The sequence below is a fragment of the Rousettus aegyptiacus genome, unplaced genomic scaffold (assembly GCF_014176215.1).
Source record: "Rousettus aegyptiacus isolate mRouAeg1 unplaced genomic scaffold, mRouAeg1.p scaffold_m13_p_5, whole genome shotgun sequence".
NCBI lineage: Eukaryota > Metazoa > Chordata > Mammalia > Chiroptera > Pteropodidae > Rousettus > Rousettus aegyptiacus.
The window spans coordinates 37,872,597-37,890,862 of record NW_023416308.1 but is presented as its reverse complement, the minus strand read 5'-3'; the positions used below and the strand labels follow the sequence as shown (position 1 = coordinate 37,890,862).

General features: G+C 38.6%; 1 protein-coding gene across 4 annotated transcripts in view; it reads right to left on the bottom strand.

The window, feature by feature from the left end:
* SORL1 (sortilin related receptor 1) overlaps positions 1-18,266 on the bottom strand; it is a 152,117-nt gene that overhangs the window by 51,028 nt on the left and 82,823 nt on the right. For all 4 annotated transcript variants that reach the window (XM_016161276.2, XM_016161275.2, XM_016161274.2 and 1 more), the window contains 6 exons: positions 17,959-18,090; positions 15,912-16,003; positions 14,460-14,706; positions 13,448-13,586; positions 2,765-2,938; positions 1,540-1,653 (listed from right to left, as the gene is read on the bottom strand). In XM_016161276.2, the coding sequence (XP_016016762.2) occupies positions 1,540-1,653; positions 2,765-2,938; positions 13,448-13,586; positions 14,460-14,706; positions 15,912-16,003; positions 17,959-18,090 (898 nt within the window). The remainder of the gene's footprint in view (positions 1-1,539; positions 1,654-2,764; positions 2,939-13,447; positions 13,587-14,459; positions 14,707-15,911; positions 16,004-17,958; positions 18,091-18,266) is intronic.

Here is an 18,266-nt window from a genome sequence, read left to right as displayed (position 1 = left end):
TCAGGAAGCTCTTTTCCTTAAGTGAGAAAGGCATCCACTGAAGCCAATGAAAAATGATTTAGGAAAGGTTTGGTATAAAACCTCCAAAAAGACAGAGAAGGCAATAGATAGAATTGCAGGGCCAGATGAGTTTAATGAGTTGATTGCTTCTAAAGTTGCTTTCTGGGTAGAGTGCCATGGGAACCTGGCACAGGCTCTACAGATGGCAGGCCAAATATATCCACTAAAGGCAAGATGAGGACATAGAGCCAGAAGCCACCATTAATCTGTTCTTACAATACAAAATGATAAACGAGCTTCTGAATTTCCAAAGGTAAAATATTTGAAAGAGAAACCTTCAGACTGTTTTTCTCTGGCTTCCCAGCTCTTGTTTTTTTTTTTTCCCATCATATTCATTCTGCCCATAGCTTATCTTTCCAAAGGGAAAATCTTATCATGTCATTTCAATGGCTCTCAACTGCTCTTCTAACGAAATCCAAAGGCCTTTGCTGCTCTAGGCCCCACACACTGATCCAGCCTTCCCTTAACCCACTGCTCCCACTCAAGTTCTCAATGACCTACCCACACCAGTTTCCTAACTGAGCTACATATACTCTCACCTCTGGGCTTTCATACATGCTGCTTCCTTGCCTAGAACTTTCCTCTCTCCACCTCAGCTTGATTCACCTCTATTCACCTTTCAGGGCTCTTCAAGTTTGATTTGGGTGCCCTGGTGCTTCCCCATCATATCACTCATTGTTCCAATGTAACTTGATATTTGCTTTTCTGACATCCCTTCAGACATTAAACTCTGTCCATCCTGATCAGCAATATAGTCCCAGGCTAAGAAAAGAGCCTGGAACAAAGGGTCTTCCATAAATACTTATGGAGTAAATGTATGAACATATTATTGACTGACAGAGGGCAAAGCACCTCCTTCTAAGTAAAAATTAACTAAAGGAAGCTAAAATTTGTAGTAAATGAATTATCCATTACAAATAATTATTTGTTTGTCTTTAAACCCTGCTAAACAGAATCATATATTTTAGTAGATAGACCTGAGAAATTATATAGTTCAAAGATTACATTTATATGCACATATAACATAACAGATTCCAGACCAAAGTAGGCATTACCAATAAAGTAGAACAATCTCTCTGGAGCCTGGCTGGCAGCCAACACCAACAGATTGCAGTGGTTTACAAGGAAAATCTTTTCCCACATCTGAAAAGGCTGAATACTGAACTTACAAATCAAAGACTGTCACCTGGTCACTGCCCCAAATCACCAGCTGGGCCACAGTTAGAGCCCAGCTTACCAGATTCCCAAATAAGTTCAATTTCAGCCACATGATGCTTATTTTAAATCTCTTATAATGACATAGTTAACTTATGTGGATTTGTTTTTAAATAATAAGTTATATCTTGTTGGATTTGGAAATGTGTAATTCTCTGTGTTCTCCAAGCCCCATAAGCTTAAATGGACATCACTGAGGGGACCAGCCTGCTGGTAACAGTAAATGCTTAACAATCTGAAAACTTGGCCAAGCCAGGGACTCACGGCAATTTCTCTCATCGCTCATGTCCCCACAGTCGTTGTCAAAGTCACACCACCAAATGCTGTTGATACAATTCCCGTTGCTGCAGCGATACTGGTTGAAGAGACAAGTGTTCTCTAGCCATCCAAAGTAGGCAAGGGAGGAAACAAAATCAATATTATTTTTACTGATGGACCACAAGACCTTTTTTTAGCTTCCATTTCTATTCCTCAAATAACATGCCTTAGATGATCAAGAGGAAGAGGGGTGGGAAGCACACATACATGCAAAGATAGAAGCCTCTGATACAGGCCTCCTTCTTTCCTTTCCTAATTAAAATTAAAGAAGAGGCAAGCCAGAGGAGCATTTAGAGGTGGTTACAGTGATGAAAAAGGAGTGATGATGCAAATTGGGTCTAGTGGGTAGAGAGATATTATATACCAACATTATAAAATACTAATTCCACAAGGAATTCCTTCATAGACTGCATCTATACAGGATTCACATATATTTAATGTATCTATAGTATGTATTATATGTATTATATATTATATATATTATATTATATTATACGTATCATATGTTATATATAATATATACAGTTATACATATTCATATATTCAATTTACCAACCAACTGGGTTATGAAGACTTTATTTACATACTCTGAGGATTTTTTCTACCTCATGACTTCTTTAAAACAAGCAGTTATAATTCCTCACACACAAAAAATATTGTTTAGTAAAGGTCAAGAACCCATGATGATTGGCCTCTTGCTTAGATACCAAAAGCCTTCTAATTTGGAATATAAAAAAGCCTTCTTCCCTCTCCTCTTGGAACTTAGTGTTAACTCTGTTTCTTTCCAAATAGCCGAAAGAGAGTCTTCTGTGTCTAAAAAGGAAGGCTCATCTTTCTTCTATTTGTTTTTCTTAAGGAAGAAACATCATAAGGCAAATTTGTGTTTCACTGGCCTAGACTAAGAGGCTGCTGTGAGAAGGAAGGTTATGATTATAAAGTCATTAAATGGAAAGCGCAGTATTATTTAAAAACAAACAGCTTAGGGCTGTACTGGATGAGGAATGAAGGACCACAGCCTTAGAACCTGAACCAGATGTCTATAGTTATCTAGTCTATTGTATTTTTAGCTTGGGCACTTTCAATAATCCCCAAAACATTAGAAAATAGAGAGCACTGGGAAAGAGGAGAAAAGGGAAGGAGGACGGTGGTCAGAAAAGAAAAAGGGATGCACCTTCTTTGACACAGGTGTTGTTCCTCAGCTGATAGCCCTGAGGGCACTCACACATCAGGTCCCCAGATGGGAGGACACTGCTGGGCACACCCTCTGGACACCTGCAGCTCTTACTGTTGTTGGCCTTAGGCAGGCAGAGCAGGCTGCATGGCCTGGGCATGCAGGCATTGCTTCCTGGAAAAAAAAAAATGGCAGCATCTACATTAATAAACACCAGGAGGCACTAAATGGAGACTGCAACCCAACACAACCTACTCATTTTCCAGAAACGACAATGTGAAGCTCAGAAAGATAAAGGCAAAGTGGCAGATGTTGGGGGACCTACTGTCCTAACAAACTCTGTTCAGTGTCCTCAGGAAGGGCCTGACCCACACAGGGTCTCAGCTAGATCAAAATTCCCTAGAAAAAAGCTAAGCATCACCTGGTCCTCCAGAGAATTTGGAATCAGGATGATGAAAGACCACAAAGTAACCAGGGAGCTGGGGCTGGGAGAAAAGTCATATTGCATGAGTGTTAAAGGTGATGCAGCACAAGCCCAAACCTGTGTAAGTTAAAGCTATGTAGAAACAAGCTCAGAGTATGCAGAGACGATAAGCATGTATAGTTAGAAGACTAAAGCAGACTTTGAAAAAAAGGACAACACTAGGGACCTGTGGGGAAAGGGAGAGGAGGATAGCTTTGCCATTCCCAGCTCTAATCCCTATAAAGCGCATCTATACTTCCTAACTATTACTAGGTTCCTTACTATCTCCCTTTATTCTTTCAATAGCACTTTTCCTTTAGTTAGCTTGAGTGGGTTTTTGTTTTTTTATGATCTAAATGCCCTTTTTAGAACACATACCTGAGTAACAACAGGGCCCGGACAAAAATCCAGGTCTCCCCTTCTAAATTCTTTTGTACCAGAATGTAGCTGCTAAGCTAACTGAGGAGCCAACCTGGTACTCATTAGGCACTGTATGTCATGCTATAAATCCACACGAGGACTGGTTAATGTCGATCTATCCCACTATTTACAATCTTTTCTCTGTTTGGCTTTCCGAAGAGAGTTCCAAATAAAATTCACAAGTTCCTTCATTTTACTCTTGAGAGAGAACCTTTGTGGATGAACAATGATGGAAAAGGTGCTTTCCTCTCTTGCATGTCTTTCTGGGAAGGAGAGGAGAGGATGCATAAACCATTTTGCGCCAGCTAAAAACATGATACAACTATTGAGCAACATAAAAGCCACATAGATCATGAAAAGTGTTTTTCTTTTTGCATGTGACTACTCATCATCAAAATTGGGAAAAATAAACATGAATCCTTTGACAAAACTCGACTGACAATGATTCCTCAGCAATGCCATCTCCCAGAAAGCCCCATTCATTAATGACAATCAGTACTCATATGACAATATACTCATTAGCTTTGGATGTGTGGGCACCTTATCAATGTTTAACCGGCATTACATATAAAATTAAAAATTGCAATCATATAGTAACATGTCATTTTGATGCTAAGGACCAAAGAGTACAAGATGTTACTAAATAGATAAAATCTATACAACCACTGAGGGAAATCATATGATGAAACATTCAAAAAGTTTTCCAGAGTAACTCGATAACCCCAAAGGTGCAAATTACCACAGCAGAATAACAGGCTGAGTATAGCGGAAATGCCAAAAATCAGTTTGGCCTGATCTGTTCCACGGGCTGAGACTGATTCTTTATCTAAAGTATATGTGCCATAGGCTACAGGAGGGAATCCATCACTGCCGCTAATGAAAAACAGCTCCACCAGGATCTGGAACACATTCTTTGTATTCAAAGGACGACATACTATTCAATGTTCCAAAAAATTGAATGATAGAATATTTGAAAAATACTCAATGACAGGATATTTGCACATAGGTTGTATCTATAAAATAATGTGACTAACATTTCACATGCAGAGCAGATGTTCCTACCCAAAGAAGCAAGAGCCAAAAGCACAGAACCCAAAATGGGGCGCAGTATTTCAGGAAAACTGGGCTAAACAGAGATGTACGAAATCTGAGGAGCAGTATCTAGGGCAAACCTCAAACCAAGCTGACCAAGTCACTGACTCCAAGAGGTAGGCTAGGCAGGAGTATATGGGCTGGGACAAAGCCACAGTACAGAAAACAGAAGTGCTGTACCTGAGAGACCCTGGGACAGTGTGGATGAAAATTTCAGCAGTTTCCCTAGAGAATTTCAGCATTTTCCCTATTATACACCCTTATACAGTATACCACAGCATTGTGTGGGCAAGGTGGGCAATAAAAAGAACATCATCCCAATGTGAAGAGTGGGCAAATGACAACCTTCATCTCCAAAAATGTTCCCTTACAAAACCAATACTTAGCTTCGTGATGTTTTCACTAGGCATATTCAGAACACTTTCATATATACTCTTTAGAAAATTCCTCCAGAACTAGTTTAGGAGCCAAAAATGCTATTATCTTGTTTAGTTATCTATACACTTGACAATTATCCAAATCAAATCCTCCCCAGATAATACATATTCACCTTCATTATAGATATTTAAAAGCATGTGCTTACTGTAGGCTCTGAAAGAGAATGCCAACAGCGTCAAAATATTTTAACCCATTACAGCATCAATTGAATACATCAAGAGCCTTGCAGAATAAGCTGTTTAAAAAAAAAAAAACACTCTTTATGAAGAATACATCCCTGTAATACTATGTAAAAATCAGCCAAGTATAAAGACAAGAAATGCATACATTTATTACCAAATATCCCAAATTGGCAAATGTTCCAAGTGAACAAGTTTCATCATAAACAAGAACCAATCAAAATCTAGTACTTCTAAATCACTTTGAGATAGGATTAAACATGATGGTGTAAGAGATATTCCTAGATCTCTCCCCTTGAAACAATAATAAGCTGAATACCTAAAACTCAAGGAAAAAAACCAAACTGCACACCAGCACATCTGAGCATGTGATCAGCACGTAAGAGCTACCACAATTCAGAACCCTGGGTGTCGGGGGATGGACTGGGAGAAAGAAAGAAGCTGCCTCTCACAGCCAGAGCTCCCTGTAGGAGGAGGGGGAGGTGAGAAGGTGCCGCTAGCGAGTTCCCTGAACAGCCCTGCCCAAGAGTGCTGTGAGCTCCATGCAGCTGGAGGCAGCATGGTAGAGGGCAGAGAAACGGGGATGGCAGAAAAGCAGTGACATCAAAGAAAAAAAACATTTCATTTTTACCACTTGCAGTTGCAAAACTGAGGCTGAGCTACAGCCTCCGACCCCCAACCCAGAGGGCTCTTCCTCCATACCTACCAAGACAGAATGACGCAGAGCCCCAGGGGAATCTGAGCAAATGCTACCTAAACTGACAGGAACTGAGATTGAGGGTAGTGAGCATGATTAAATATCTCTAAGGAAAAAAAATATATATTAACACTTTATATAAGGCAGACATCCAAGAGGTTTAGACGCCACCTACTGGAAAACCAAAAGAAAAATACCTCATTTGCAATAGGTTAGGGACCATTATAAGATAAATCTTTCAGGAAGGGGTTGGGTGGGGGGGGGGGGGGGAGAGCAGAACACACTTCCATTAATGCCCAGGCAGAGAAATAGTCCATTAAACACCATGAAAAACCGAGTTGACAAGGCACCTCAGAAAGAAAGAGAAAAATCTCCAGAAAATAAGCTTACAGACATAGAAATATGTGACTTAAATGACAGAGATTCAGGATGATACTTCTGACAAAACTCAGTGAGATCCAAAATGAACTATATCAACGATTTCAGAAATTGAAAAAACAACTAATTGAGCAGAATGAGTTCTTTAGCAAGGAGATTGAAACCCTCAAAAAGAACTGAATAGACCTTCTAGAGATAAAGAACACACTGCAAGGGCTGAAAGATGAAATAGCAACTTTAGGAAATAGAGTTGACCAAATGAAGGATAGGATCAATGATATCAAAGCAGAAATCTAGAAATAAATCAGAAGGAAAAAGAGAGAAACCAAAGAATGAAAAATAATGAAAGAGAAATTGAAAAACTAGCTGATACCAGGAGAGAAAACATAAGAATAATGGGCATTATCAAAGGTGAGTAAAAGGAACTGAGATTATAAAGCATTTTTACAAAACTAGTTGACAAGAATTTCCTAAAGCTAAGGAAAGAACTGGAGCTTGGAATTCAAGAAGTCAATAGAACACCCATCATCTCAATCCAAAAGGGCCTTCACCAAGACGCATCATATTAAAATTATCAAAAATCAATAACAAAGACAAAATTCGCAGGGTAGCCAAGGAAAAGGTAATTGATAAAGGAAAACCCATTAAATTATGGTCGGACTTCTCAGCACAAACCTAACAAGCCTGAAAGGAGTGGAATCAAATATTCAAACTATTAAATGAAAGGAACTACCAGCCAAGAATATTGTATCCAGCTAAGCTCTCCTTTTGAAATGAAGGAGAAATAAAGACCTTTCCAGACATACAAAAATTAAGGGAATTCTCTACTACAAGTCCTGCACTACAGGAAATTCTGAAAGAGGTCAGCTCGCCTAAAACAAAATGACAAAAAAAACAATCATAATTAGGAGTAAGGTGACTAGCAGGCTGATAAAAGCAGAGGAGTGCAACTCTTACTAGGAATAGGCATTATAAGCTTAAAATAAAAAGATTTGCTATAGCGAGATAATAATGAATGTTCATCATACATAGGGACAAATTGAGGCAACAATGACTGAAAAGGGGAGGATTCAGAGTTCCAAATTCGCAAACAGGAAAGGAGATAAGGCACACTCATAAAAAAATGGATGACTGTATATATACAACTACCCTTTTCATATTCGTAATGGTAACCACAAGACAAAGATTTAGAATGAAGTATATAACATAAAAGAAAAAGAACCAGAGGGAAAACTCACAAAAGCCAATCAAAATAAAGAAAACAGAAACACAAGGACAAAGAAGCAATAGAAACACTGAGCTACCCGAAACCAAAAGATAAAATGGCTATAAGAAGACCTCATATTTCGATAATCACTCTAAATGTAAATGGACTGAACTCAACAATAAAAAGGCACAGAGTTGCAGAATTGATCAAGAAAACAAAACCCAACCATATGTTGCCTCCAGGAGACACATTTCAGCTCCAAAGACAAATATAGACTCAAAAGGGTGGAAATGCTATTTCAAGCAAATGGCATTCAGAGAATAGAGGGAATAACAGTACTAATATCAGATGAAATAGACTTAAGAATAAAAAAGGTAAAGAAATGTACTGAGGGACACTTCATAATGATAAAGGGAATCATGCACCAAGAAGACATAACGCTTATTAATATCTATGCTCCCAATCAGGGAGCCCAGAAATATGTAAAGCAGTTCCTAACAGAACTAAAGGGAGAAACAGATCAACACACTATCATAGCAAAGGACCTAAATACCTCACTATTGGATATGGAGAGATCATTCTAACAGAAAACAATATGGAAATAACATCTTTAAATGACACATGAGTGCAATTGGACATAATTGACATTTACAGAGCCTTCCATCCCCAAACAGCTGCTTATACATTCTTCTCTAGTGAACATGGATCATTCTCAAGAATTGACCACATACTGGGACACAGAGATAGCCTCAAGAAATATAAGAGAGTAGAAATCATACCAACCATATTCTCTGATCATAATGCTTTGAAACTAGAGATCAACCGTAAAAAGAAAGTGAAAATAACCACAAGTAAATGAAGACTAACAATACACTACTGAAGAATAATTGTGTCAGAGAAGAAATAAAAAGAGAGATCAAGAGATACATAGAAACTACTGATAATGATAGTACAACATATCAAAACTTCTGGGACATGACAAAAATGGTCATAAGAGGAAAGTTCATATCATTACAAGCCTATGTCCAGAAACAAGAACAAGCCCAAATAAACAAACTAACTCTTCATCTTAGAAGATTAGAAAAGAAAGAACAAATGAAGTCTAAAGACAGCAGAAGAAATCATCAAAATTAGAGCAGAAATAAATGAAATTGAAAACAAAACAAAAATATAAGATAGAAACAATCATCAAAACCTACCAGAAAGTAAAAGTCCAGGACCAGATGGCTTCACTAGTGAATTCTAGCAAACATTCAAAGAAGATTTAATACCTATTCTCCTCAAACTCTTCCAAAAAATCAAAGAGGAGGCAATACTTTCCAACTCATTTTATGAGGCCAGTATCACCTTGATACCAAAACCTGATAAAGATAACATTAAAAAAAGAAAACTACAGACCAATATCTCTCATGAACAGAGATGCAAAAATCCTAAATAAGATACTAGGGAACCGAATATAGCAACATATTAAAAAGATTATACACCACGATCAAGTGGGCTTCATCCCAAGGGCACAGGGATGGTCCAACATATGCAAATCGATTAATGAGTTACACCATGTAGACAAATTAAAAAAGAAGAATTATATGATCATATCAATAGACTCAGAAAAAGTCTTCGACAAGATACAGCACCCATTTATGATCAAAACACTTAACAGAATTGGTATAGAAGGGAAAGTACCTTAACATAATAAAGGCCATATATGACAAGCCCTCAGCCAACATCATACTTAATGGTGAAAAACCAAAAACCTTCCCTCTAAGATCAGGAACAAGGCAAGGCTGTCTACTAATGCCACTATTATTCAATATATCATTGGAGGTCCTAGCAAGTGCAATCAGGCAAAAGAAAGATATAAAAGGCATCCAAATAGGAAATGAAGAAGTCAAATTGTCACTATTTGCGGATGAGATGATTCTCTATATAGAAAACCCTAAAGACTCCACAAGAACACTACCAGAAACAATAAGCAAATACAGTAAAGTCTCTGGATAAAAAATCAATAGCATTCTTATAACCTAATAACGAAGTGTCAGAAAAAGAAATTGAAAAAAATAATTCCTTTTGCAATTGCAACAAAAGGAATAAAATACCTAGAAATAAATCTAACGAAACATGTGAAAGACCTATATAATGAAAACTACAAGACCCTATTAAAAGAAATCGAAGAATATACAAAGAAATGGAAAGATATTCTGTGTTCTTGGATTGGAAGAATCAACATAGTCAAAAATGACCTTATTACCTAAAGCATTATACAGATTTAATGCCATCTCCATCAAAATCTCATTGGCATTTTTTAAAGAAATAGAACAAAAAGTTATCAGATTCATATGGAAGTACAAAAGACCTGAATTGCCGAAGCAATCCTGAAAAAAAAAAAAAAATGAGGCTGGAGGCATCACTCTGCCCAACTTCAAATTATACTACAAAGCAACAGTAATCAAAACGGCATGGTATTTTCAGAAAAACAGACACACGGACCAGTGTAACGGAACTGAGAGTCCAGAAATAAATCTATATTTTTATGGGCAAATAATTTTCAACAAAAAAGCCCGAAATATACAGTGGAGAAAGGAAATCCTCTTCAATAAGTGGTGCTGGAAAAACTGGAAAGCCACCTGCAAAAGAATGAAACTAGACTGTTGTCTATCACCATACACCAAAATTAAATCAAAATGGATTAAAGACCTGAACATAAGACCTGAAACAATAAAATGCATAGAAGAAAACAAGAACGAAACTCAAGGAACTTGGACTTAAAGAGGATTTTATGAATTTGACCTCAAAGGCAAGGGAAATAAGCACAAATTGAACGAATGGGACTACATCACACTAAAAAGCTTCTGCTCAGCAAAAGAAACCATCGACAAGGTAAAGAGACAACCATCAGAATGGGAAAATGCATACAACTTAATAATAATAAAAAACCCAAACAATCCAATCAAAAAATGGGCAGAAGACCTGAATAGACACTCCTCCCTAGAGGACATACAAATGGCCAACAAATATATGAAAAGATGCTCAACAGCACCAGCTCTTAGGGAAATGCAAAGCAAAATCACAATGAGATACCATCTCACACCTGTTAGAATGGCTATATTCAACAAAAGAAGTAATAACAAATGTTAGAGAGGATATGGAGAAATAGGAACCCTCATACGCTGCTGGTGGGACTCTAAATTGGTACAGCCACTATGGAAAGCTGTATAGAGGTTCCGCAAAAAACTAAGAATTGACCTACCATATGATCCAGCAATCCCTCTACTAGGTATTTATCCCAAAGGCTTGAAAAGTCACATTTGAAAAGATATCTGCACACTGAAGTTCATAGCAGTATTATTCACAGTGGCCAGGACATGGAAGCGACCCAAGTGCCCTATGATAGATGATTGGCTAAAGAAGCTGTGGTACACATATACAATGGAATATTACTCAGCCATAAGAAGAGATGAAACACTTCCGTTTGCAACAACATGGATGGCCCTTGAAAGAATCCTACTAAGCGAAATAAATCAGAGAGAAAAGGTTGAAAATCACATGATATCACATATGTGGGATATAAACCTAAAAGCAACAAACAAACAAAGGACAGGACAAACAAACAAAGACTCATGGACACGAACAATGGACTAATGGTTACCAGAAGGGAGAGGGGAGGAGGGTGGGAGAAAATATAAAAATAAAATGTTAAAAAAATATATATGTATATATAATATGAAAAAAAATAAACTGGCATTTTAAAAATTAAAAAATATAAAAAAACAAATGAGAAATAAAAAATAAAATAAAATAAAAAGCCAAATGAAAAATTAAAATAAATACATAAATAAATAAATAAATCACTGTGGAATCCTAGGGCACTGCATTTCAACAATAGCTGACAGAGGGAGCAGAGTTGATGGCTTTATTGAACTCAAGCTTTGAAGTCAACCAGGTCATTGTCCAAATTTGTAATAAATATGTGATGTAGAAAAGTTACTGAACCTGATATTCACGTTCTTATCTATAAAATGGAAATATTAATAGTACACATGGATTTAGGCAAGATTAACTGAGGTTATACAAACCCACAAAGCATATTAGTGTAGTGCTTATGACATAGCAATCCCTTAATAAATGTAGATATTATCATCATTATTTTAGATTAGTAACAAGTCCTACATCTGTTAGGAGCAGACAACAAATATAACAGATTGACCAGCTCCAAAGGTTGCCAACATGCAGCATGAATTTGCAATACTTCCTCAGTGTTCATAAAAGCAGGCAAGATAGAGCAAACAAGTTCAAGGTCAGGAGATACTTGCTGTATACAAGCAATGCCGGCAGTCAGATGTCACTGTAAAAGCTTAGATTTAACCTAAACTGGCCTGCCTGAGAGATTACAAACTGGCTTTCCAGCCCTATGTCTGTGGTAGGCCTCCTGGAAGCAGGAGACAGGCTGTGATTTTCCCTTCATGCCTGAGAATCTCCTTAATTTTAAGTAGGCAGAGAAACTCTTGGGTAACAGAATGACTGTACATCAGCTGGGATAAAGTGACCAGCCAAGACTGAGGAGTGGGGAACCCAGGGGCCACTGATTCATCCAAACATGGTGTTTCGGGAGCTGCGGTGTGCTCATCAAACACATGCTTACAAGCACCTGTCAAAACCAGGACCCTCTCTTCTGGACTGCATGGTAATTTAAAGTAATGGTGACAATTTCCTTAGCTTACTAGCATTGTGGATTAGTAGGGGTGGAAAAGCCCCAATATTTCAGTTACTGGAGCTGAGAAGCATGATTCCTTTACCCACTCTATTTTAAAACAGGCACCTCCTCTAAGAAAGAATGTGACTTCTCCATTTAGTGGCAGAAATGGAACAAAAGCCCAGTTCCTAAACTAGTGAGGGACATTTGGGAAAGCAAAATATCTGAGATTTCATTCCCTAATCTATAAATCATAGATCCTAATACCAGCCCTGCCCACCTCATAGGTCAGTTATGAAAACGTAACAATATCGATGTAAAGTTCAAGGATACTTTATAGTTCTCTAAGGGTGTTTTCCCGCTATCTTCACTGGTCCCCAAAGGATAACAATAACATCTATACCCGTATTAATTCCCTTTGTCAATTTTCTCTTAGCACAGGGCCAGCCAAAACACACAAAACAATGCCAATGTTCTAGTTCAAAATAGGAAACCTAGTAGTCTGTCAATAAAGGAGAATCAGCAGACCAAGGTGCAATTTAATTCTGCTGAGATAAAGGCAGCACTTCTTAAAAGGACTATTGTTTTTGGAGTACTCTGCTTTCTCCTGTAGAATCAATAGTATGGTTGGGAGATAAAGTGAAAAGGTAATCAAGTAAGGAAGAAGGTTTTCCATTGAATAGTCTCAGACTCCAGGACCAAATAGTCTCAGACTCCAGCAGGTCAAAGCCTATCAGAAAGTTGCAACTGCTTGCATACCCAGCACAGCATGGGTACACACCCCAGTAAGGGTGCCAAACGGGGGTTAAGCACGTGCTGGGATTCTCCAGCTGCAACAGAAGCCACACTGCCAATCAGTAAGGGGGCAAAAACAGGAGGAGGGTGTAATTATCTACCAATCACCAACACTCCAGGCAGGCAAAAACATGTTGCCTTCCAGCTGTTTGTGTATCATTAGAAAAGAAATTAAGATGTCATTAGGAAGAAATTAAATAATGTTTGTGTTGTCGTGACAACAAAGATGCAGGCTGCCAAATCCTGCTTGAGCAGAGATTGCCCACACCCAGTCCCTTTCTAGAGATCAACTCGATAGAGATTAAGAGGGAGACATTGCCTTACCGGTTGTCTTCCCCTTGTAGAATATCTTCATGTCCATCAGCCCTGTGAGCTGGCTTGCCAGAACCACCATCTGAGACCCACTGTATTTGGAAGCTCGGAATATGCTGAGCTGTGACCAGTCATCCCAGTAGATTTCATTCTGAAAGGAAAACCTTTGCTCTTTAGTCCAATGCTTCAGTCGTCTATTCGGGACCCTCAGTAAAAAATAGAGCTCCACCTTGTAGTGGACACCTGGCAAACACTGGCTAAATGATGGGCCCAATCAAGATTATACTTAAATCCAAGACTCGGTGATTTTATCAAACCTACCAAGTATCTACACTAAAGGAATGGCCCAAAAGAAACTATACGATAAGCATTCAAGTTTGACCACAAGCCCAATCCTTCAGTTAGAAATCTGCTTCCCAATGTTGGGAAGAATCTTTTGTTCCCTAGAGCAGGGGTTCCAAATCCCTCAGCCATGGTCTGTTAGGAATCAGGCCACACAGCAGGAGGTGAGTGGCAGGCGAGCGAGTGAAGTTTCATCTGTATTTGCAGCCTCTCCTCAGTGGTGGCATCACCACCACAGCTCTACCTCAGCTCATCAGGCATTAGATTCTCATAGGACCACTGTTCCCTGGTGCCAAAATGTTTGGGGTCTCTAGAGTCAAAACAGAAATGACAGGCAATGCAGGTAGTGCATTACAGAAAAAAGTGAGCAGACCTCACAAGAGATGGAGCCACAGAGTCAAAACAATACCACCGACACTGAAGGGCAAGCTGGGAATTTCGTGTGAAGTAACTTCAACCTTTAACCTTTTGAAATGTGAACAGTGAGCAACCTGGACCCCTGGCACCTCTGTGTAGTATCCCTTCTTTGGGTTGAAAGAAATTGTGTCAAATTCAGAATTAAGCTGGTTTTCTGGAAGTTAGAGAAGCATCTCTGCAAAACCCCAGAGATAGTAGTTTCCTTACATCAGTTGCTCTTCACCTACTCTAACAGACCCTATGCTGGGAACAAATGAGTCCCTACCTTAAAGACGGCAATGGCGTAGGGATGTGGGAGGTTGTCCAGGATAATCGAGCGCCGCTGGCCACTGAAAGTGATACGCTCAATGCAGTCCAGGTAGGCATCTGTCCAGTAGACCCACTGGTCATCCACGGAGATGCCATTGGGCCATTTCACATCCTCAGACACAAGGCGATGGACAGCAGAACCATCCATATTGCTGCGATAAATACCAGGCTTCAGGTCTCCCCAGTCAGTCCAGAACATCACCCTGGTCAAAACCAGAAAGAACACACAGTACATCAGGACTAGGAAATGGGAGCTCAAATGCTACTCCAAGGAGGTGAAAAGCCCCTTCAGAAAACCCAGGCTGGTTATTTCAGCATTATTATTACAGTATGTAATTGTAATACTTAAAACCACTTAATTCCTTGCCCCAAAAATTCCTTTACTGGAATTAATCTACTGATACAATCAAGTTATGCAAAGACAAGGTACAAAGATGGTCATCACAGCAGTGTTCATACTAGGAAAAAAATATATGTGTATAGTCTTTTAAAAAACATTTACTTGTGTATACACACACACATATGTTAACCTATAGAAAAAGTGATACATTATGGTACATACAAAAGACTATTAGGAAGCCTAAAATATATATGTGGTCACATGAAACTATCTTCGACACATTAAATTTTTCAATAAGTGCAGAATAGTAAATATCCTATTATTCTATTTGGCATAAATGTGTATATATGTTTATCTCTGAGTGTTTTAAGGATATATGCTTGTAAATGGATTTTAAAAAATTCTGAATGAGACACAAGAAACTAGGAACCCCTAGGAAGTGTAAAGAATTAAGAGCGAGAAAAGAGGAAACAAATATCATTCATTTCATATACTTTTGTTCCCTTTTAATATTTTTAATTAAGTACATATATTAATTTCAGGGTTTTCTTTTAAAACATAGATTTAATCCTCAATCATAAATGCTACAAGAAAGGATAGAAAGGCTACTCTAGAATTTTCCTTTTAGTTATGTTTCTTTAAGTTAATAAAGAAATAAAAAGCACCTCTGCACTCCCCAAGTGCATACAAATTGCTATTAAAAAAACCTATATATGCTGGAGGGCAGAGAATAGATGAAATGGATTAAATTTCCATACCACATGTGAAACTCAAGATAAAGAATCCTCACAATATCCAACCAAGCCTGACTATGAGGACAGAGAGATTTTTATTACCTTTTGTTGGAGAAATCCCCTTCAGATATGAGACATCTGGATATCTAAAGAAATTCTGATGTTTGCTAATGAAAAGTTACCTGACCAACACTATGGTTTCAAAACTCTGTTAATAGATTATTTCAATCACAATAATGAGAAACAGAGTTTTTGTTCAACAGTTTGCATTTCCATGAGAATCTGTTTGCTACGGCATTTGACACATACTGACTTCCACTGGGGCCACACTTACCCCTCCTGCGGCATGAGGACCAGAGCTCTGGGCCGATCAAGCATAGAGGAATTGACGATGGTGAGTCGAAAGTCACCATCGGGATGAGCTACCTGATTTAAAAAAAAAAAAAAGAGGAAGCAAAAAGCCCCACATTGCCAAGTCTCCTGCTCAGCTCCTATCTATGGACATGTCTCTCTATGGCCACCTCCTCTACAGACTGATCTGGAAAATCTGCCCCATTTCCAGTCAAAATGAGTTGTTCCCTCCTTTGACTCATGTGATAATTCTCACAGGGTCTGACCGAGGAGCAAGCACTGCCTGTGCCCCTATTCCCAGAACATGGTAATGATCTGCACAAAGTCCTCAAATGTGTTTACTTATTTTACCTGCCTACGTTATCCCATGCCCCAATCACCAATGGCTCAACACTATCCACAGAACAAATTCTCAATGTCACAGTCTTGCAATTAAGAGTCTCCACAGACCGGTCCCACATTCTCTCTCTTCCATTTCAGCTCCCATGACTTTGGCAACACTGGTCTTCTCACGGTTCTTTAAGCCTGACATACTCCTGTTTATACTTGCCATATCCCCTTCTGAAACTGTCCTCTACTCTCTAATCAAATCCTATCTTTCTTTCAAAACTCATTCCCAGGCCTTCCTTCTCTGCTGACTCTTCTGGTCAAAGGGCATCTCTAGTTCTCATCATTGACTTACCTGACACCATTGTGTACAAGCGGTATTTGAGTTGTACACTGGTCTCCCATCCAGCCTATGAGAGTGTGAACACTTAAGCTTTGCCACACATAATTAAAGGAAGGGAAGAAGTACTAATAACAAAACCAACAATACAGTACTAAGTATGTGGCAGGTACTGTGCATCTTTTCATTCCTTTCTCTCAGCTGCTCTATGAGGCGAATACTCTAATGATCCTCCTCTCCTCGGTCAGGGCTCAACTCAGATGTCACATCTTCAAGATGACTCCTCTACCAACCTTTTCTAACGCTGTCCACTGCCCAATTACATAATCACTCTGCCCTTTGATGCTTTTTGCAGCACTTACCACCAAGGGAACTGATTAACTTTTTTCATTATTTTGCTTCTCCATTAAAATCTACTCTGTATCAGAAGCCCTATACCTTGCTTACTGCTGTATAATTGCAACCTAAAGCCATACCTGGCACATATCATGTACTCAAAAAGCACTTTTTAAATGACTCAGTGGATGAATGAATGAATTTTCACCTTACAGATCTAGAAATTGAAACCTGAGTCACTGGCCTACTAAAATAAAGACTGAACCCAGGTCTATCTTTCAAGTTTGTGGCTTTCTAGGTCTCCCAGGTTCTACTGTATTTTCCACTTTACCCATAGGCTATACCCCCACAGAAAATCAATATAAAGAGGTGCTGAGGCAGTGCCCCAGGGCCTTAGCAGTAACTTTCAGGAGTTGGGTGTACCTATATTCTTGGATACAGTGATTTTGGTGGCTTAGAGGCCATTTTTTACCCTCATGCTGCCTTGGGCAGCTAAACTACAGATAGATGAAGTGAGGAAAATAAGAATACTTACCTTACAGGGTTATTGTGAGAAGTAAATCAAATATTTCCTGCAAAGTGATTCTAATAGGGCTTGGCACATACCAAGTGGTCATTGTCATCATTAATAATAATGGTGATGATGATCGTGATATTATTATTACTCTAATCAACTATAATACTACTAGAGTATTGATGTTATAGCATTTTAACAATGACATTGAATTATTATTATCATTGTTACTACCATTTCTTCTAGCCAAAATATAAACTTTCAGGTATCTTAATGAAATCTTTTTGACGGATTCTGGTTCTCCTGTAGGACTTTCACAGCAGTGAGGAATAATGAGACTATCCTGCTTTTCTTTCTTCTCCAGAGGCTCAGCTGGTTCACTCTCTGGAATTCTTTGAAAAATTCCAGAGTAATGTGACACACTAGTTCTTATGTCTGTGTCAAATCTGGCTTAAAGCCCAATTGCTCCCCCTACTACCTACTTAACTAAGGACAGCAGGGGAATATACATACCTCAATCTTTTTAAAGCCAGCATCCACCCAGTAAAGTAACTGGCTGAGAGGTTCAAAGACCAAGGCTTCTACTGTCTCCAGGCCAGAACTGATAATCACCTCTTGCCCTGTACTCCCATTCAAACAGAGGCGCTGAAGATAAAAAAAAAAAAAAAAAAAAAGAAATGTTGTAAAATGCTCAAATGACCTCCTGCCAAATCAGTCTCAGGGATGGTAACCCTTTATTCAACTGGCTTCACTGGCAACAGATGAGATGTTTGCTGTTGTTGTTTTTTAATATTAGTAAACTTTCTAGATGAATGAAGCCA